Genomic DNA, 22,271 nt, shown 5'->3' with positions numbered 1-22,271 from the left:
AGTAATAGAACTCAAACCTGACACAATTACATCAGCACTCGCCTTGGGCCGCCATACCTTGCTAAGCCGTTTACTCTTCACGTGACTGAAAAGGACAGGTGGCTATGGGAGTGTTGCCCCAGACTATGGGGCATGGGACAGACCAGTGGCTTATCTCCCAAAACGGCTGGACAATGTTGCCACTGGGTGGCCGGGATGCTTACGGGCAGTTGCTGCGGTTGCTCTACTAGTCCAGGAGGCAACCAAGCTGACTTTGGGCTAAGATTTGATCGTAAAAGTGCCACATGAGGTCAACACTCTCCTGCGAGGGGACCCCCATAAATGGCTGTTGATATCCTGGATTACTCAGTACCAGGGACTAGTACCCCATGTTACTATTGAGCCTTGTCAGGCTCTGAATCCGGCCACTCTCCTTCCTGTGGGAGAAGGTGGGCCCTCACATGATTGCAAGGAAATCCTAGAAGAAGTTTATGCTAGCAGACCTTTCTTGAGAGACCAGCCAATCCCAGACCCAGATTGGGTCCTGTGCACCAATGGCACCAGCCTGGTGAAACAAAGACCATGACTGTCGGGATATGCAGTAGTCATGGAAGAAACCATTGTTGGAGCTGGCTCTCTGCCATCACACTGGTCCGCTCAATGGGCCGAACTATATGCTCTAATCCGGGCCCTCCAGCTGTCAAAGGGTAAGAAGACCAACATTTACACAGACTCCAGGCATGCTTTTGCCACACTACAGGTACACGGGGCTCTGTATAAGGAGAGAGGCCTTTTGACAGCTAGTGAAAAATATATTAAAAATAAAGAAGAAATTCTGACCCTATTAGATGCCATCTGAGAACCAGGAAGGGTCGCAGTTATACACTGCCGAGGACATCAAAAAGAGGATGCCTCCCAGACTCGGGGAAACAGACTGGCAGATAAGACCACTAAACAAGCAGCTGAGGGTTTGGGGGTGACAAGTGAAGCCCTATTAAAGCTCTCATATTGGCAGAGCTGCCTGAGCTAACACCAGACTCTCCAAAATACGCTGAAGCCCAAAACCAACCAGCCAAAGCAGAAGGGGCCATCGAGACTGAAAAGGGATGGTGGGAATTGCCAAGTGGCAAATTATTGGTACCGGAGGAGCTGGCACCCACTCTGTAAACCAAGCACACCACGAGACCCACCTAGGGCATGATAAACTGCAAGAGCTAATTTGAAAATATTTCTTGGTTCCCCACCTCTCTTCCCTATGCAGGACAGAATCTCAGAACTGCACTGAGAGGTCAATGCTGCCTCTCGGCATGGACAGAAACCTCCGGGGATTCAGCTAAAAGGCACGCTACCCTTTGAACACCTGGAAGTGGACTTCATTGAAATGAAACCTCACCGACACTACCTTTATCTGATGGTCATGGCGTGTACATTCTCAGGATGGGTAGAAGCTTTTCCTACCCGGACTGAAAGAGCATTAGAAGTAGCCTGGTGCCTGCTTAGAGAGATAGTTCCCAGATTTGGATTTCCTACCAGCATTGGATTGGACAAGGGCCCGGCTTTTGTAGCTGATTTAGTACAACAAGTAAGCACAACTTTAAACATCAAATGGAAACCACACACTGCATATAGGCCCCAGAGTTCTGGGATGGTGGAACGAACCAACTGGACACTTAAAGAGACACTCTCCAAGTGGATCATAGAAACTGACTGCTCCTGGGTGGACTGGCTTCCGATGGCTCTGCTCAGACTCAGGATGACCCCACGGTCCCATGGCTATTCTCCATACGAAATTGTGTATGGGAGGCCCCCTCCCGTAATAAAACAGGTGTCAACAAATTTGCCTCAGGTAAGGGGAGATGAGATTTCACAGCAGATGGAACAACTGGATAAGGTAATAAATCAGGTAACTAAGTTTGTACAAGAAAGGGTGCAGTTCCCCATTGGAGAACAGATTCACGAATTTGTGCCCAGTGATCAGGTGTGGGTTAAGGAATGGAAATGGGACTCCTTGGCCCCACATTGGGAGGGTCCATATACTGTTGTTCTAACCACCCCTACGACAGTTAAAGTTGCAGGTGTCACTCCCTGGATCCACTACATGAGGGTGAAGAGAGCATACCACGCAGACCCAGAGGATGCCGAGTGCGCTACACAAAAGGACCCCACTGATCCCCGTGAAACCAAGATCATCTTAAAAAAGAAGAAGAGATGAAGCTCTACAATCAACTGCTACTACAAGGACTTGCCACTATCATCTTGGGACTAACCATAATTTCAGCACAAAGAGGAACCTGTGGTATAATTAAAGTTAAATGTTGTGTATATAGCCCTGATTTATCTGGCAATGTACCAGCTGCTTTAGATGACATGAAAAACCAGGTAAAAGCAATGTCAAATGAAGACATTCCTTTGTGGACTTCAGTCCTATCTTGGGTGAAGGGTGATTGGTAGAAAACTATATTTACCATTGTTATAGTTGCCTTGATAGTTCCACTTTGTGGACCCTTTATTTTACTATGTATTATGAATTTTGTAACCCAAAGGTTGGTGTCGTTCTCCCAAATTGGCAGTCGGAGAGCCAGGGTCCAATATATCCCTATGAATGATGCTCATACTATGAATTAAGAGCATCAAGGAGGGGAATGAATGAGGAAACAGACAGAACAGGCTCCATCTTGATAACAGGACTCCATCTTGGGCCAGACTGTGGACTTGGAACTACATGCCCACTATTTATGGAAAGGACATACCAACTGGAAAACCAGACCCATCAGAAGGAAGAACCCCAGGGCTCATACCTAGACTCTCCCTTGCCTAAAAGAATACCCTAATTATCTGTGTAACCAAATAGAATCATAAATTCTATTATGCTTATTGGGTATGACCACAGGCCTATTGATAATTGCCCATTGTTAACTACCTAGGCTTAAGGCATATGAATCACAGGTTAACTTTAATTGTAACTTTCTTTTCCTTTGTTCAGACTAATTTCAGGGAATTGGGGGAGCTGGGTTTGGGCATATACACGTAGGGTATATAAGGTTTTCACAAAAAATTGGTCGGGGTCCTTGGCTAAGAGGAGACTCTGCCTTGGGCCCGCCGGTGTAATAAACTGCACTCCACAGCTGCATTATCCTCCTGAGTGAGTTTGTTTCCCGGAATGCATGGCTACAACAGCAAGAAACACTGGTTTGATTCCTGGGTTGGAAAGATTCTCCAATATTCTTGCTTGGAAAATTCCATGGATAGAGGAATCTGGCGGGCTGCATAGAGTTCATGGGGTTGCAAAGAGTTGAATGGGGACTGAGCATGGAGTCATGAGCATGAACAGATTAAAGTACAACATTAAGAAGCAGACAAGTTAGGAGAAGTTGATTTGTGCTTGAAGAAGAGTAAAAATAATGACTTTATTTTGGGTGAAATTCTTATATTCAACGTAATTACCATCATCATTAGGATCCATATCAAGGAGTGACTGCAATTTAAGAAATTGCAAAAGCAAGAAACTACATAACTGGTCACGACGTTAGTATGTTTAATTAGAAAGTCTGTTTAGATTGCTTTGAAGCTGATTTTTAAAATAACTTACATTCACACGCAGGAAAAAAAAAATCGATAATCGTGTGGATTCCTTGAAGACCTTAAAATGGAATCCTAGACAGCACATTTCTATATAGAGCGGCTATTCCTTTCCTAACCACCGGGTGGCAACCAAGTGCCAATGTCACTGTCTTGTCTGTCCCTACCCTTTTTTAGGCGGGCGCGGCTTCCGGGTCTCTGGGCTTCTGGGCTTCCGGGCTTCCTGAGCGCGCACGTTGCAGTCTCCGCCGCGCCTGCCGGTCAGCAGTGTGGTCAGCTCCCGCACGTTGGCCGGACTCTGGGGGACCTAGGCTCATGTGGAAGCTGGTCCCCGCCGCGGGCCCTGCCCGAGGTAAGGACAGAAGGTGGAACGCGGGGGCCCGATTTCCCGAGAGCAGCTGCGGCGGGCGAGGGGTTTGCGGAGCGCACTTCCGGTGCGTCGTCGCCTCTTCCGCCGCCTTCCCGCGCTGCCTTGGGTCGCGCGCTGAGAGGCGGCGGGAGCCGGTGCGAAGGCTGCGTGAGGCCCCCGTGAGGGCCCGCGCGGTCTTCCAGGCGGGGGCTGCGGTGCTTGCGAACCCGGCTTTGGCCTGGCGGGTGGGCTAGGCGTGGGGCGCTGGGCCGCTCAGTGGCCGCCCGGGTCCTTTCCGTCCGGTCGGCCGCCCCACCTGGCGGCCCCGGCTCGGAGCCGGGCTTCGATGATGCGCTCCATTGAGCCTTGGCCGGTACCCTGTTGTGACAGCTAGTGTTTTCAAGCTTTTGAGGAAACGCCCAGAATACCTTGACAGAGGCTGCAGGACTTGGCGACACTGTTTTGAGCACGTCGTTTATTTTTGTTGGGAGCCACGGAGATGACGTGTCAATGGCAGCTACGGGAAAACAGTTTCGGTTTTGTTTCCGAGCTTTTTTTTTTTACCTTTTTGTCATCAGAAATGAGAAAGTTTTTTGTTTTTTCCTCTTTTGCATTTCTAGCAATGGAAAATGGAAATTGCATGTAAATTGGTTGCCTGGAATGTGTAAGCACTTGTTAGTTGGTACCTAAGCAGGTGTAGCCTGTGATTGGTCTTGCCCTTAGGAAGTTTACATTGTGATTTAAAAAAAAGATCTATGTAGAAGCTAAAAGGACCGGCAGTGTAAGGCAGTATGGAGAGGGCCAAACGAATGGTAAGGAAAATAAATACTGTAATAATACTGTAAGTAATAAATATTATAAAGACTCAAAGATAAGGCGCTTTGTGGATTTGGAGCATTGCAGAGATAGAACAAACTGTGATGGACAAGTTTCCATTAACATTTGTAGCCTATGGCTAGCTTTTTGAGTTCGCGGAAGAAAAATGTCCCTACTGCCAGTGGGTAGCATTCTTAACTTTCAAAGGATCTTGAGCTCTTTTCAGAATGTAATGGAAGCTATGGGGTGCCATCCTTCTAGGAAAAATGTGACTAAACCAACCGCAAAAGTTTTTTGTTGAAAGACTCGACTCTAGGTTAAAAATCTGTTTGACAAAATATAATCTAAGTCTGGTCAAGGCTTACCTGGACTCTTGTCTAATTTAGCTGCCCTAATCACCCTACCACTCCAGTGGTCCCAGACTAAAGTCTACTAGTCTTCAACGTATATGCCGTTCCACCAACAATTTGTGATTTACAAAATTTTTTAATAACTTTGTCCCATTGTTCTAAAAGTTACCTTTAACATAAAAAAATTCCCCAAATTATGCACTTGAACCTGGTTTGGAGTTTTCTTGCAGTGATCTACATTATTTACTCTTAATCCAATACCATACTTTTTAACTGCTATCACTTTGTGGGATATTTTGCCACCTGGTAGAGAAGGTTCCCCAAATATTTACATTTTTCTGGACAGTTTTTCACATATTTTTCTGACGGAATTTTGAATTTGTTTATCAAGCGCCAAAGAGTATTTTGATTTCATTTAGTAATGCGTTAAATTTATAAGTTAATCTGGGCAAGCACTGACAATTTTCAAAATTATTTTCTCTTTAGAAAGGTGGTGGAGCATTCTGTTTAGATTTGCCTCCTTCAATGAAGCTTTAATAGAAAACATGGTTGATTTACATAAAGTTGGTTATTAGCATTTAAATAGCGAAATAAAAATATTTAAATTTTGCCATACCTGTATCTCCTTACATATTTATGTATATACATGTATATGTATATCTGTAAATTTACTTTTTAAAAAAATTCTCTTAGAACCATACAGACTTTTGACTGGTGTTGAGTACATTGTTGGAAGAAAAAACTGTGGCATTCTAATTGAAGATGATCAGTCCATCAGTCGAAATCATGCTACATTAACCGCTAACTTTTCTGTAACCAACCTGGTAAGTCACTATTTGCTGACAGTAAGGGAATTGAAGTCCCAAAAGACTACCTTGGTGTATATGTAAGAGAGAGTTTTGGAGACTTTTCATTTTATAGAACTGTTTTCTTTAAATGTTAGCAAAATTAAATGTGTTTTGGCAGTGGTACTGGTGGTATTTGTTTATTTTGAGATTTGAAGTTTCTGTTTCAGTATTTTACTGTTGGCTTTAGTGATTTAGAAACTCAATGAAGTAGACCACGTTTATATTTACTTGAACATTTACTGAGTGATTTTTGTTGTTGTCATTCTTCAGTTGCTAACTCATGTCTGACTCTTTGCATCCGCATGGACTGCAGCATGCCAGCCTCCCTTGTCTTTCACTGTCTCCCAGAGTTTGCTCAAATTCCTGTCCGTTAACTTAGTGATGCTGTCTAACCATATCATCTTCTCCTGTCCCCTTCTCCTTTTCCTTTCGATCTTTCCCAGCATCAGGGTCTTTTCCAGTGAGTTAGCTCTTCACATCAGGTGGCCAAAGTATTGGAGTTTCAGCATCAGTCCTTCCAATGAATATTCAGGGTTGATTTCCTTTCAGGTTGACTGGTTTGATCTTGCAGTCCAAGGGACTCACAAGAGTCTTCTCCTGCACCATAATTCGAAAGCATCAGTTCTTTGGTGCTCAGCCTTCATTAGGGTCCAACCCTCCCATCCGTTCATGACTACTAGAGAAACCATAGCTCTGACTATGTAGACCTTTGTCGGCAGAGTAATGTCTCTGCTTTGCAATAATACACTGCCTAGTTCTGTCATACCTTTCCTTCCAAGGAGCAAGCGTCTTAATTTCATGGCTGCAGTCAACATCCACAGTGCTTTTGCAGCCTAAGAAAATAAAGTCTGTCACTGCTTCCACTTTTTCTCCATTTGCCATGAAAGGATGGGTTCAGATGCCATGATCTTAGTTTTTTGAATGTTGAGTTCCAAGCCAGCTTTTTGACTCTCTTCTTTCACCCTCATCAAGAGGCTCTTTAGTTCCTTTTCACATTCTGCCATTAGAGTGGTATCATCTGCATATCTGAGATTGTTGATATTTCTCCTGGCAATCTTGATTCCAGCTTGTGATTCATCCAGCCTGACATTCTGGATGATGTATTCTGTAGAAGTTAAATAAGCAGGGTGACAGTATACAGCCTTGTACTCCTTTCCCAGTTTTGAACCCGTCAGTTATTCCATGTCTGGTTCTAATGTCTGGTTGTTTTTTGAAACACATACAGGTTTCTCAGGAGATAGGAAGGTGGTGTGGTATTCCCATCTCTCTAACAGTTTCCACAGTTTGTTGTGATCCACATCGTCAAAGGCTTTAACATAATCATTGAAGCAGAGGTAGATGTTTTCCTGGAATTCGCTTGCTTTCTGTATGATCCAGTGAATGTTGGCAGTTTGATCTCTGGTTCCTCTGCCTTTTCTAAACCCAGCTTGTACATATGGGAAGTTCTTGGTTCTTGTACTGCTGAAGCCTAGCTTGAAGGATTTTGACCTTAACCTTACTAGCATTTGAAATGAACACAGTCATATGTTTGAACATTATTTGGCGTTGCCCTTGTTTGGGATTGGAATGAAAATTGACCTTTTCCAGTCTTGTGGCCACTGCTGAGTTCTGCAGATTTGCTGTCACATTGCGTGCAGCACTTTAAAAGCATCATCATTTAGGTTCTTAAAATAACTCGGCTGAAATTCTCTCACCTCCACTAGCTTTGTAGTAATGCTTCCTAAGGCCCCTAGACTTCACATTCCAGGATATCTGGCTCTAGGTGAATGATCACACCACTGTGGTTATCCAGATCATTAAAACCTTTTTTGTATAGTTTTGTATATTCTTGCCATCTCTTAAAATCTTCTGCTTCTGTTAGGTCCTTAGCATTTCTGCCTTTTATCGTGCTTATCTTTGCATGAAATATTACTTTGATATCTCCAGTTTTCTTGAAGAGGTCTCTGGTCTTTCCCATTCTTTTATTTTCCTCTGTTTCTTTGCATTGTTCATTTAAAAAGGCCTTCTTATCTCTCCTTGCTGTTTTCTGGAACTCTGCATACAGTTTGGTATATCATTCCCTTTCTCTTTTGCCTTTTGCTCCTCTTCTTTCCTCAGTTATTTGTAAAGCCTCCTCAGACAATCACTTTGCCTTCTTGCATTTCTTTTTCTTTGGGATGGTTTTGGTTGCTGCCTCCTGTACACTGCTACAAACTTCTGTCCTTAGTTCTTCAGGCACTCCATCTACCAGATCTAATCCCTGAATCTATTCATCTCTTTCACTGTATAATCATAAGGAATTTGATTCAGGTCACACCTGAATGGCCTAGTAGTTTTCCCTACTTTCTTCAATTTAAGCCTGAATTTTGCAGTAAGGAGCTCATGATCTGAGCCACAGTAAACTCCAGGTCTTAATTTTTGCTGACTGTATAGATCTTCTCCATCTTTGGCTGCAAAGAATATAATCAGTCCATTTCGGTATTAACCATCTGGTGATGTCCTTGTGTAGAGTCGTCTCTTGTGTTGGAAAAGGGAGTTTGGTATAACCAATGTGTTCTCTTGGCAAAACTCTGTTAGCCTGTGCCCTGCTTCATTTTGTACTCCAAGGCCAAATTTGCCTGTTGCCCCAGGTATCTCTGGACTTCCTATTTTGCATTCCACTCCCCTGTGATGAAAAGCACATCTTTTTTGGGTGTTAATCCTAGAAGGTCTTGTAGATCTTCATAGAACCAGTCAGCTTCCACTTCTTAGGCCTCAGCGGTTGGGGCACAGACTTGTTGTACTCTGATGTTGAATGGTTGCCTTGGAAACAAAATCATTCTTTCATTTTTGAGATTGCACCCAAATACTGCATTTCAGACTTCTGTTGACTATGATGGCTACTCCATTTTTTCTAAGGGATTCTTGCCCACAGTAGTAGATACATTGGTCGTCTGAATTAAATTTGCCCATTCCCGTCCATTTTAGTTCACTTAGTCCTAAGATGTCAATGTTCACTCTTGCCATCTCCGGCTTAACCACTTCTACTTACCATGATTTATGGGCCTAACATTCCAGGGTCCTATGCAATATTGTTCTTTACAGCATCGGACTTTACTTTCTCTACCAGACACATCCACAACTGAGCATCATTTCTGCTTTGACCCAGCTGCCTCATTCTTTCTGAAGCTGTTAATAATTGCCCTCCTCTCTTCCCCAGTAGCATATCAAACACCTTCCAACTTAAGGGGCTCATCTTCTCAGTCATATCTTTTGCCCTTTTCATGCTGTCCATTGGGTTCTTGTGGCAAGAATACTGGAGCAGTTTGCCATTTCCTCCTCCTCAGTATGTAAGCACTCACATATTGAATGCTTACTGTGTGTCAGTACTGTGCCAAAGCCTGGAAATAGAGCAGTGAATGGACTCTTGACTCCTCCTTTAAAGAGTTATGTAGCCATATGAACACTCTTATTTGCCATATATCTTAGGTTTTCAGAGGGAGAATGATTTGCTTTACTAGGGAAAACAGCTGGTGTATATGCCCCACAGCTCCTTTGAATGACTGAGTTTGTTTTGGTGTGCTATATAATTAAACCAGCCCAAAAAACATATATAGCTGAGCTCATGGTAATGCTTGTGGTAATGAAGAAAGAAAAACCACTATTTTGAGGTAAGACTGTGTATCAGCAAACAGGATCTGTTCAGTAATGTTTAGGTTTTGTGTCTATATTCTTTTAGATTAAAAAAAAAACATTATTGTTAAAAATCCTAAAGAAAAAATTGTTACTTCAAGTTAAACACTCTAACCTTTTCTCATTGGCTTGATTTTTTTTTTTCTATGTGATTTTGATAATACTTTAAAAAAAACAAAAACCTTAGGAATGAAACTGTCATGTTATATGTGAAACAGTCTATACAAAAGCAGATAGTCCTCAAATTGAGAGGTCAGGAAAATCTCCACTGACCTAGCAAAAATAAAGAAAATATATGTTCTAAGATGAATGATTCTGAAAGTAAGACATTTTTCTCTTAATTGCTAGTTGAGTAATCATTTCTTTGCTTGCAACCAAAACAGTAACTGTGCTGTGTACTCTGTTGGGAGGTTATCGCCTGTTCCAAAAGTTACCAACCTTTTCTTTGAAACCTTTGCCCCTAGGAATAGTATTTATGCAGTAGTAAGAGATTTTAAATTATTTATTGATTTTTTTTTTTTTTTTTAGAGCCAAACAGATGAAATTCCTGTATTGACAATAAAAGATAATTCTAAGTATGGTACCTTTGTTAATGAGGAGAAAATGCAGAATGGTCTTTCTCAAATTTTGAAGTCAGGGGATAGAGTTACCTTTGGAGTGTTTGAAAGTAAATTCAGGTAAGAATTTTGAAATTGATATTAAAATGGACAACTTTATTTTGGCCCAATCAAATTCTAAAGGAAAAGGATATTTATAAATAATAAATTGGAACTAGTCTATTTCGATCCTACTTAGCATAGTAGGATAGTAGTGAACTTCGCACTGTATGTGGTTAGTGCATTTTGTTCACCATACAGAATTGACAAAGAGTGAATGAGACTTTGAGTGGGCCCTGAGAATCTTGATGGAGCTACTTTTGATTGATTCTGCATAGGTCAAAGTGTAATGTTAAGCTTTTGATCTTTGGGGTTTTTTTAATTGCAACTTAAGACTGATAGTTTTGTTGGGGCTAAGTTGGAATGTATAGTAATACGTAAAATCAAAATAACAGTGTGTGATGTGAGCTTGAGTTTACTATACAATAAATTTATGTAACATTTTTATTTACAGAGTAGAGTATGAACCTTTGGTTGCATGCTCTTCTTGTTTAGATGTCTCTGGGAAAACTGCTTTAAGTCATGCCATATTGCAACTTGGAGGACTTACTGTAAACAATTGGACAGAGGAATGTACTCATCTTGTCATGGTATCAGTTAAAGTTACCATTAAAGTAAGTTCAGTGCATTGTGATTATGTTAAAGTAAGTTCTGTGAATTTAAGTTTTTTCATTTACCCATTATACAAAAATGTTTTAAAAGTCATTTACTTTAAAACTATCCGAACTGTTGGCTGTAGATATGTATATGCCAAACAACCCCATACCTACCATATAGGCTAAGAATGGTTTTTCAGAAACACTGTTTATTATCTAAAGCAAGCAAAAAGCACATGAAATTATATTTCAGATTTTGATTTAGCATTTAAATGACTTATGTAGTCCTTTCACCAAGAAATGTTTTCAGTCTAAAAGCAAAGCATTTAGAGATCAACTGCCCATCTTCAAAGTCGGCAGTCTATGTCTTTTCTTCCTCTAGTCTGTGATATATCTCACTGTTTCATGCTCTTTTGTTTAATTTTTATTTGGCTTTAGGCCCTAATCACGAAAACTTTTTTTTATAGTTTAATATTACTTTAATGTATTGTCACAATCTAGAGATATGTAGATATAAGCCTTTAGAAGATGCTATTTGTTAAAACAGTGGTATATTTTGGTATGTTTTCAGATTTTGCATCTTCATCAGATTTGGTTAATCCAAAGCTATTTGAAGAATGAGTTTGGGAGGTGATTCGTCTCCTTTCAACAGTTTGACTATAGATAATCTGAGATTGTTTTAGGCTTATATCTATGGTGAAAAGCAGCAAAAATTTAGCTTCCTTTATTAGATGATACAAAAATCCTTTGCTATATAATTAATTAAATTAGAATATGTGTGTTATAGCTAAATAGGTGTCATAGAGAAAGAAAGCCTTGCTGTTCAGATTGAACCTCATGTTAAACTTGTGTTTTGGTGGGGTTTTCTCTGATCAGAGATTGTTTCATCTTTGTAAGTTTATGAAATTGATTTATAAATTCAACAGAGTGATTAGCTTCTTGAGTACTAATTTATGGTAATAAACCCAGATAATAGATTCATAATTCAGAATGTCCATTTATTAATTTACAGTAGAGACACACCTTTATAGTGACCAGAATATTTACATATGGCTCCAGCATAGTCACCTTAAAGATACCAAGGTCCGTGAGAAATGAAGTAGGTAATCAAGCCCTTGCTTGGTGGATATAAAGTAAGAGCAAAGGCAGTTAGGTGGTTTTGAAAGATACTTGACAGACTGGGAAACCAGCTTCCATTTACCATAGTACATACTGTTCCAATGACTGGGATGCTAATGACCATCAGTCCCTGGATATTAGACAGTACTGTGTATATTCCAGCAAAGGTTTGTAGAGCAATACTCCTTTTTCAATATTCTGATCAATCATGTGCCAAAAAGAAATTTGTCACTGTATTTATTTTTTTTTGTAAATTGTCCCCCACTACAGGTTAGTTTATATTTTTAAAATCATTGAATGTTAGAACCAAAAGGGAACGTAAACATTCAGTTCAGCTTTTATTTTCTAAAGAGGAAACTGAGGCTTGGAGCAACTAAATCCTTTGCCCAAGATCACATGTATTGGAGCTTAGTCAGTCCAATGTTGAATTGCTCATTACTGCTTCATGCAAGAAGTCAGTTATTTCATTCATATTTGAGATTCATAACTTTCAGATTCCATTCTTGAGAGGTACCCTAAATTGCTTGCTCACATTTAGGTAATTCCCCATGTTTATTAGAAGCACACTTACAAGCTCTTTAGCTGGATTATTTCTTAGAATTATGCTGAATCTTCTTTATTTTCATTGCCAGTGGTGATATCTTTTAATCTTTCTCAAACTGTGGATATAACTTATTTGAGGCTTATGGCTTGATTCACCTGCTAGGTGAAGTTTCTTCCTCTACTCCACCTGTGTATACTTACTTTGAGCTTTTTGTTCAACACCAGGTATTCCTTTATATACTTTCTTAAAAAGACTGCTGCTGCTGCTAAGTTGCTTCAGTCGTGTCCAACTCTGTGCGACCCCATAGATGGCAGCCCACCAGGCCCCTCTGTCCCTGGGATTCTCCAGGCAAGACTACTGTAGTGGTTGCTATTTCCTTTTCCATTAAAAAGACTGTTCCATAATTATTAATATAATCAGTTTGAAAGGCAATTAGGCTGAAAGATCTATCTCATGTTTATCTCTTGATACTGTCTTCTCTAGGGTAGATGTTACATTTCCTTAATTCTAAGATATACATTTTAATGTTTTTGTAATTGGTATACATTTTTAAATCGACTTGTATTTTGTTATGTTGTTCGGCCCCGCCTCCAGCAGTTTTTATATCAGTACTGTAATTTGTGACTTCTTTTTTTTCACCTTTAATAGTGATTGTTTATTGATACTTGAATTTGCCCATATGTTATGTTTGTTATTTCACTGGTCTTACTGCTTTTTTAGCATATAGACCTTTGTTTTGTAGGGATCTTAACTTACATGAATTTTGGTTACCACAGTTTATTTTTAATTTTTGTATTTATTGGAATATAGTTGATTTCACAATGTTGTGTTAGTTTCAGTTGTACAGCAGAGTGATTCGGTTATACATATACATATATCTATTATTTTTCAAATTCTTTTCCCATTTAGGTTACTACAGATTATTGAACAGAGTCCCTTGTGCTATACAGTAGGTTATCTATTTTCAATATAGCAGTGTGTTTATGTCAGCCCCAAACTCCCAGTCTGTTCCCCCTCATATATTGTAATTGGTAGCTTCTTATAATCAAGTGATTTTATAGGGATTTGTACACTAAAACTAAGGCATGACCCAGAACTGACTTCTGTTTTATAGATTGTGTCTCCGTTATAAATTTAAAGCGACGCAAGGAAAAATAGAACTTAAAAAAAACTAGGGTATGAGTATATGTATTCACATGTTTTCTTCTTTTTAGACAATATGTGCACTCATTTGTGGGCGTCCGATTGTAAAACCAGAATATTTTACTGAATTTCTTAAAGCAGTTCAGTCCAAGAAACAACTTCCAGAAATTGAAAGGTATATTGTGTATTTGAAATATAACAAAATATGACATATAAAATATGATTGCACTGACTTGATTTAGGTTAATACCCTCTTTCTTGATTATATCAGGATGTAACGTTACAGTTCAGCATTATTAATGAAATTTTTTTGTTAGTATCTGCAGAAAGTTTCCCAAGCAATTCTTTGTTGATTGTTCTTTATCTTGGTGAAGCAGATATGACATGTGTGCCAACATTTAAAGAAAAATAGTGAAGGATAGTAATGACCCCGAGGTAGTACCAGTGGGCATACATGCTGGTGCCAGGCATCGTGCACGCAGGGCACCTGAAATTGTGAGGTGCCACAGCCCTGTTACAGAGCTGGAGTCTTGGACCAGAATATGAACAGTGCTGTGGCCTTAGAAATCGAGCTTATTACCTTCTTTGAAAAATGAGGCTAGTACCTGTCCTGCTCAATGTTTTAAGTATTTTGTATTATTAGTATTATTTATTTTAACTACTGGTATACACTAAGTCTGAGCTTACTGAATTGTAATAGGTGCTTAATAAAAGAAATGTAACTAATTGCAATATCTGGAAAGATTCATAATAGCTTTTTTATTTACGTAATTTTTTGGATGCTGTGCTAAATTTGAAAACCACCAGACTAAGGATCTGTCTACTGTATCTACTGCATTAATCACATCTGCAGTAACATAAATGGTGGTTTGGTAGGAAGATACTTGTGATTTTTCTTTTCAGATTGCATGGTTAGAATACTGGTCACTATAAAATGGTGAGTGTTTTTAGTCAACATAAGAACATACTTAAAATGTATGTCAGTAGCTTATTGTCTAAACGACCTAACAGATTTGAAGAAGTTTAAAAAAAAAAATCTAAAATTCTATGTAAATTAAGTATTGTACTACGAATTTAAATTAAGCATTAACTCAGTTCAGTTCAGTTACTCAGTCGTGTCCGGCTCTTTGCGACCCCATGGACTGCAGCATGCCAGCCCTCCCTATCCATCACCAACTCCCAGAGTTTCCTCAAACTCATACCAGTTGAGTCGGTGATGCCATCCCACTATCTCATCCTCTGTCGTCCCCTTCTCCTCCTGCCTTCAATCTTTCCCAACATCAGGGTCTTTTCAAATGAGTCAGCTCTTTGCATTAGGTGGCCAAAGTATTGGAGTTTCAGCTACAGCGTCAGTCCTTCCAATGAATATTCAGGACTGATTTCCTTTAGGATGGACTGATCTCCTTGCAGTCCAAGGGACTCTCAAGAGTCTTCTCCAACACCAATTCAAAAGCATCAGTTCTTCGGCGCTCAGCTTTCTTTATAGTCCAACTCTCACATCCATACATGATAACTGGAAAAACCAGACAGACCTTTGTTGGCAAAGCAATGTCTCTGCTTTTTAATAGGCTGTCTAGGTTGGTCATAACTTTCCTTCCAAGGAGTAAGCGTCTTTTAATTTCATGGCTGCAGTCACCATCTGCAGTGATTTTGGAGCCCCCCAAAATAAAGTCTGACACTTTTTCCACTGTATCCCCATCTATTTCCCTTGAAGTGATGCGACTAGATGCCGTGATCTTTGTTTTCTGAATGTTGAGCTTTAAGCCGACTTTTTCACTCTCCTCTTTCACTTTCATCAAGAGGCTCTTTAGTTCTTCTTCACTTTCTGCTATAAGGGTGGTATCATCTGCATATCTGAGGTTATTGATATTTCTCCCAGCACTTTTGATTCCAGCTTATGCTTCCTCCAGCCCAGTGTTTCTCATACTGTACTCTGTATATAAGTTAAATAAGCAGGGTGACAATATACAGCCTTGACGTACTCCTTTTCCTATTTGGAACCAGTGTATTGTTCCATGTTGTTCTAACTGTTGCTTCCTGACCTGCATGTAGGTTTCTCAAGAGGCAGGTCAGGTGGTCTGGTATTCCCATCTTTTTCAGAATTTTCCACAATTTTTTGTGATCCACACAGTCAAAGGCTTTGGCATAGTCAATAAAGCAGAAATAGATGTTTTTCTGGAACTCTCTTGCTTTTTTGATGATCCAGCAGATGTTGGCAATTTGATGTCTGGTTTCTCTGCCTTTTCTAAAACCAGCTTGAACATCTGGAAGTTCACGGTTGACGTACTGTTGAAGCCTGGCTTGGAGAATTTTGAGCATTACTTTACTAGTATGTGAGATGAGTGCAATTGTGTGGTAGTTTGAGCATTGTTTGGCGTTGCCTTTCTTTGGGATTGGAATGAAAACTGACTTTTTCCAGTCCTGTGGCCACTGCTGAGTTTTCCAAATTTGCTGGCATATTGAGTGCAGCACTTTCACAGCATCATCTTTTAGGATTTGAAAACACTCAACTGGAATTCCATCACCTCCACTACCTTCATTCATGATGATGCTTCCTAAGGCCCACTTGACTTTGCATTCCAGGATATCTGGCTCTAGGTGGGTGATCACACCATTGTGGTTATCAGGGTTGTGAAGGTCTTTTTTGTATAGTTCTTCTGTGTATTCTTGCCACGTCTTAATCTCTTCTGCTTCTGCTAGGTCCATACCATTTCTGTCCTTTATTGTGCCCATCCGTGCATGAAATATTCCCTTGGTATCTTTAATTTTCTTGAAGAGATATTTAGTCTTTAACATTCTATTGTTTTCCTTTATTTCTTGGCACTGATCACTGAGGAAGGCTTTCTTATCTCTCCTTGCTGTTCTTTGGAACTCTGCTTTCAGATGGGTATATCTTCCCTTGTCTCCCTTGCCTTTTGATTTTCTTTGTTTCTCAGCTGTGTGTAAGGCCTCCTCAGACAACTGTTTTGCCTTTTTGCATCTCTTTTTCTTGGGGATGGTTTGACCAACACCTCCTGTACAACATTACAAGCCTCCATCCATAGTTCATCTGGCACTCTGTCTATCCGATCTAGTCCCTTCGATCTATTTGTCACTTCCACTGTATAATTGTTAGGGATTTGATTTAGGTCATATCTGAAAGGTCTAGTGGTTTCCCCCACTTTCTTCAATTTAAGTCTGAGTTTGGCAATAAGGAGTTCATGATGAGCCACAGTCAGCTCCCAGTCTTGTTTTTGCTGACTGTGTAGAGCTTCTCCATCTTTGGCTGCAAAGTATATAATCAGTCTGATTTCGGTATTGACCATCTGGTGATGTCCACCTCTAGGGTCTTCCCTTGTACTGTTGGAAGAGGGTGTTTGCTGTACCAGTGTGTTCTCTTGGCAGAATTCTATTAGCCTTTGTCCTGCTTCATTCTGTACTCCCAAGGCCAAATTTGCCTGTTACTCCAGGTATTTCTTGACTTCCTACCTTTGCATTCCAGTCCCCTATAATGAAAAGGACATCTTGTTCGGGTGTTAGTTCTAGAAGTCTTGTAGGCCTTCATAGAACCGTTCAACTTCAGCTTCTTCAGCGTTACTGGTTGGGGCATAGACTTGGATTAGCGTGATATTGAATGGTTCGCCTTGGAAACAAACAGATCATTCTGTCGTTTTTGAGATTGCATCCAAGTACTGCATTTCGGACTCTCTTGTTGACTATGATGGCTACTCCATTTCTTTTAAGGGATTCTTGCTCACAGTGGTAGATATAATGGTCATCTGAGTTAAATTCACCCATTCCAGTCCATTTTCATTCGCTGCTTCCTAGAATGTCAATGTTCACTCTTGCCATCTCTCTTTGACCACTTCCAATTTGCCTTGATTCATGGACCTAACATTCCAGGTTCCTATGCAATATTGCTCTTTACAGCATCAGACCTTGCTTCTATCACCAGTCACATCCACCACTGGGTGTTGTTTTGCTTGGCTCCGTCTCTTCATTCTTTCTGGAGTTATTTCTCCACTGATCTCCAGTAGCATATTGGGCACCTACTGACCTGGGGAGTTCATCTTTCAGTGTCCTATCCTTTTGCCTTTTCATACTGTTCATGGGGTTCTCAAGGCAAGAGTACTGAAGTGGTTGCCATTCCCTTCTCCAGTGGACCACATTCTGTCAGATCTCTCCACCATGACCCACCCGTCTTGGGTGGCCCTACACAACGCGGCTCATAGTTTCATTGAGTTAGACAAGGCTGTGGTCCATGCGATCAGATTGGTTAGTTTTCTGTGATTGTGGTTTACTCATGCTAATTATTTTATTACCAGTTTTAAAATATTGTTGTTGCTTAGTTGCTCAGTTGTGTCTGACTTTTTACTACCCTGTCGACTGTAGCATGCCAGGCTTCCCTGTCCTTCACCGTCTCCCAGAGTTTCCTCAAACTCATGTCCATTGAGTTGGTGATGGCATCTAACCATCTTATCCTCTGTTGCCCCCTTCTACTCCTGCCCTCAATCTTTCCCAGCATCAGGGTCTTTTCCAATGAGTCAGCTCTTCAAATCTGGTGGCCAAAGTATTGGAGCTTCAGTATCAGTCCTTCCAGTGAATATTCAGAATTTTATTTCCTTTAGGACTGACTGGTTTGATCTTGCTATTCAAGGGAATTTGAAGAGTTTCTCTATACCACAATTCTGGTACTAGATATTTTCAGTTCTGCAGTGCTCAGTCTTTTTTATGGTCCAACTCTCAAATCTTTACATGACTACTGGAAAAGTCATGGCTTTGACTATATGGACCTTTGCCAGCAAAGTGATATGTCTGCTTTTTAATATGCTGTCTAGGTTTGTCATAGCTTTTCTTTCAAGGAGTCAGCATCTTTAAATTTTATGGCGGTATTCACTGCAGTGATTTTGGAGCCCAAGAAAATAAAATCTGTCACTGCATCCACTTTTTTTCCATTTGCCATGCAGTGTTGGAACTAGATGCCATGATCTTCATTTTTTGAATGTTGAATTTTAAGCCAGCTCTTTCACTCTCCTCTTCAGTTTCATTAAGAGGCTCTTTAGTTCCTTTTTGCTTTCTGCCATTCAGATCAGGTCAGATCAGCTGCTCAGTCGTGTCTGACTCTTTGCGACCCCATGAATCACAGCACGCCAGGCCTCCCGGTCCATCACCAACTCCCGGAGTTCACTCAGACTCATGTCCATCGAGTCGGTGACGCCATCCAGCCATCTCATCCTCTGTCGTCCCCTTCTCCTCCTGCCCCCAATCCCTCCCAGCATCAGAGTCTTTTCCAATGAGTCAGCTCTTCGCATGAGGTGGCCAAAGTACTGGAGTTTCAGCTTTAGCATCATTCCTTCCAAAGAAATCCCGGGGCTGATCTCCTTCAGAATGGACTGGTTGGATCTCCTTGCAGTCCAAAGGACTCTCAAGAGTCTTCTCCAACACCACAGTTCAAAGGCATCAATCAATTCTTTGGCACTCAGCCTTCTTCACAGTCCAACTCTCACATCCATACATGACCACAGGAAAAACCATAGCCTTGACTAGATGAACATGCAAGCAAGCAAACTATAATATTTTTACCTAACAAAAAGTGTAGTTCTTTTGTTGCAATTATGTCTGCATCTCTGCACTGTTACCATGAAACAGAGTAAGTCAGGGGTAAGATAGAGTACCTGATGTGGTTAGTGATGTCTGATTTTCTTACACTGTTATAGAAGTACCCGTATAGATGATTCCATTTAAAAGAAGTTTGATACTCTGTGCTCTAGTATAGGAAGTCCATTAAAATATTATTTATGTCTGAATATTAAAAAAATGATCCCTCAAGAGAAAAAGGAAGTTTCCCTTTATTTGAAAATTTGCAAAGTTTCTCATATTATAGTGTTTTCTCAGTTACTTTATTTCAAACAACAAGCATTGTTTTGAGAAAACACTGTTGGAAGAGAGTCCTTACATCATACAAAACTAGCTGAATATTCCAACAGTGTAAGGCCCTGACCCTTGACTGCCCTATACCTAGGCCATTTCTCAGGGTTCTGTTTACAGTGAGAAACCTGGAGGGATGAAGTAATACCTCCTTCCAAGGCCAAAGAGCAGGCCTGCTGAAAGCTTCTTATAAAATGCGTGGATTCCTAAGTTCATTGTAACACTGCTCTCGGGAGGTACAGTCTGTGTCATCCCCGTCGAACTTGGTATGGAAGGGGAGCTGCTGCAAACACAGTGAGGCTTACTGCCAGCTTTTCTCTGACCCAGGAGTCTCCGTCTTCTGCCAACATCCATGAAACGGGTACAAGTTAACTTATTATCTTGTAATAAAATTGCAGACCCAAGAGATACATTAGCCTGAAACAAACATGGTAAATGAAAGTTATAAAGTTTAATTGTGTATTGGTATCTCTTTGCTTTAATTTGCATTTTCTTGATGATACATGATGATATTAAGCATCTTTTCATATGCATATTTGCTCTCTATATTTCTTTGAGGAAGTATCTAATAAAGTCTTCAGCTGTTTTTAAAAATCAGGGTGTTTGTTTTCTTATTGTTGAATTTTAAGAGTTCTTTATATATTTTTGGTAACAGTTCTTTATAAGATACGTGTTTTGCAAATGTTTCCTCCCAGTCTGTGGTTTGTCTTTGCATTCTCCTGACATTATCTTTCACAGAGCAGAACTTTTTGATTTTAATGAAGTCTCACTTATCAATTATTTATTTCATGGATCATGCCTTTGGTGTTATATCTAAAAAGTCATCTCCATATCCAAGGCTATATAGATGTTCTCCTATGTTATCTTCTAGGAGTTTTATACTTTTGCTTTTATATTTAGGTCTGTGATCCATTGTGAGTTATTTTCTGTGAAAAGTGTATGATCTGAGTGTAAATTCATTTTTTTGTATGTGAATGTCCAGTTTCATCACCAGTTGTTGAAAAGACTGTGTAAGCTCCATTGTAAAAGATCAGTTGACTCTATTGATGTGAGTCCATTTCTGGGTTCTCTGTTCTCTTCCATTGGTCTCTTTGTCTCTTTTTTTCATCAGCACCACACTCTCTCGATTACTCTTCACTTTATATTAAGCCTTGAATTCTGGTAGTGTCAGTACTCTAATCTTGTTCTTCCTCAATATTGTGTTGGCTATTCTAAATTTTTCTCCTCTCTGTATAAACTTTAGAATCCGTTTTTTGATATTCACAAAGTAACTTGCTGGAAGTTATCTGGATTGTGTTTATTTTTATAGATCAAGTTGGGAAGAACTGACATGTTGACAATATTAAGTCTTTATGTCCATGAACAGTAGTAATTTTTATTAGAAGGTAGAGAAACTAAAAGACTGGTCAGTTAATAGCTCTAACAGAAGAACTGACTATATAGAAAGTTGAAACTATGGACTGATAAGAAGTTTTAGTAATTATCTCTTGATTTTACTTTTCTATTTTCTTCTATTCCCTAATATCTATGGATGACTAAGATGTGTTTATAATATTACCTTAAGGAGAGTATTGCCTTAAGAGCTAAAAGATTGTGTTTTTAAATCTTTGAAAATTTTATTTAAACTGGCAAAATATAGGTTCTAAAATTTCCTGAGCTTCTCCGAAGAGATTTATAACCAAACATGATGAGGTTTCCCAGGTGGCTCAGTGGCAAAGAATCTGCCTGCAGTGTAGGAGAACCAGGAGACACAGGTTCTATCCTTAGGTTGGGAAGATCCGAGTAGGAAATGGCAACCTGCTGCCATATTCTTACCTGGAAAATTCCATGGACAGAGGAGCCTGGCAGGCTACAGTCCATGAAATCTCAAAGAGTCAGACACAGTGCAGAGACTGAGCACACACTCATGCAAGCAAGTCTAATATGCAAATAGAATTTGATTTCTAATGGATGATATTTCAACCATTTGTTACTATTTTTTTTTTCAGTTTTGGTTTTACTTATTACTTTTTATCTCTCAGCCATTTGTAATTCACATAATTGTTTAGTTTATATATATTTAATTGTCTCTTGTTATGATTGCCTACTCTTACATTATATAGTTTTAGAAAATAAAGAACAGCTCTGCTGTTCTGTGTTGCACCTGTCACTGTATTTATAGTAAAAGCATTTTGGTACTTTCAGTCCTTTAGTCCCAGGTAAAACTCTTTAACAATACAGTTGTATTATAGAAATTAAGCCTTTCTAGTTTTCTAGTCCAGATTGACAATTCTGTTTACAAATTTCATGTTATACGTACAGTGTAGTATGTAATTATAATATACTTTATTTTTTGTAGTTTTTACCCACCTGTTGATGAACCAGCTATTGAAAGTAAAAATATTGATCTATCAGGATGCCAGGAAAGAAAACAAATCTTCAAAGGGAAAACATTTGTCTTTCTAAATGCCAAGCAGGTAATGTTATAAGCTAAATTTTCTTGAAAAAAAATATTATAAACTAGGATAAATTATCAGTTATCAGTTATTAATACATTTCCTTTTGAGATCTTGTGTCAATGTCCGAAGGGAAATAAAAACCTGCCTAGGCCCCAGAACTTGCCCAGTGTTCATGTATATGACTGTGGCATTTCTTAATATCTGTTAATTGGCTGATTAAGTTTACATAAATATATACAAGGAAGAGACCAAAAACTTTTATTTAACTTCTAATTTGTTCAGTTAGTTAGCAGCTG

The 22,271-nt window shown here is 39.7% G+C and overlaps 1 protein-coding gene across 10 annotated transcripts in view; it reads left to right on the top strand.

The window, feature by feature from the left end:
• The first annotated feature begins 3,758 nt into the window (after positions 1 to 3,758).
• The window catches only part of NBN (nibrin), a 55,569-nt gene continuing 37,056 nt past the window's right edge, over positions 3,759 to 22,271 (top strand). For 2 of the 10 annotated variants that reach the window (XM_086335862.1, XM_086335861.1), the window contains exons 1-6: positions 3,759 to 3,910; positions 5,767 to 5,897; positions 10,101 to 10,249; positions 10,683 to 10,842; positions 13,702 to 13,805; positions 21,876 to 21,993. In XM_086335862.1, coding sequence (XP_086191988.1) covers positions 3,874 to 3,910; positions 5,767 to 5,897; positions 10,101 to 10,249; positions 10,683 to 10,842; positions 13,702 to 13,805; positions 21,876 to 21,993 — 699 coding nt within the window. In that variant the 5' untranslated portion in view covers positions 3,759 to 3,873. Of the gene's footprint in view, positions 3,911 to 4,011; positions 4,720 to 5,766; positions 5,898 to 10,100; positions 10,250 to 10,682; positions 10,843 to 13,701; positions 13,806 to 21,875; positions 21,994 to 22,271 lie in introns of those variants that run through there. The other 8 variants (XM_086335865.1, XM_086335863.1, XM_086335871.1 and 5 more) reach the window with 6 other exon arrangements.

Source organism: Bos grunniens, chromosome 14, assembly GCF_055505025.1.
Source record: "Bos grunniens cultivar Pamir isolate PY7600 chromosome 14, Bosgru_T2T1.0, whole genome shotgun sequence".
NCBI classification, from domain to species: Eukaryota; Metazoa; Chordata; class Mammalia; order Artiodactyla; family Bovidae; genus Bos; species Bos grunniens.
The sequence above is the reverse complement of the archived record's forward strand: the minus strand, read 5'-3'. Positions and strand labels throughout refer to the sequence as shown.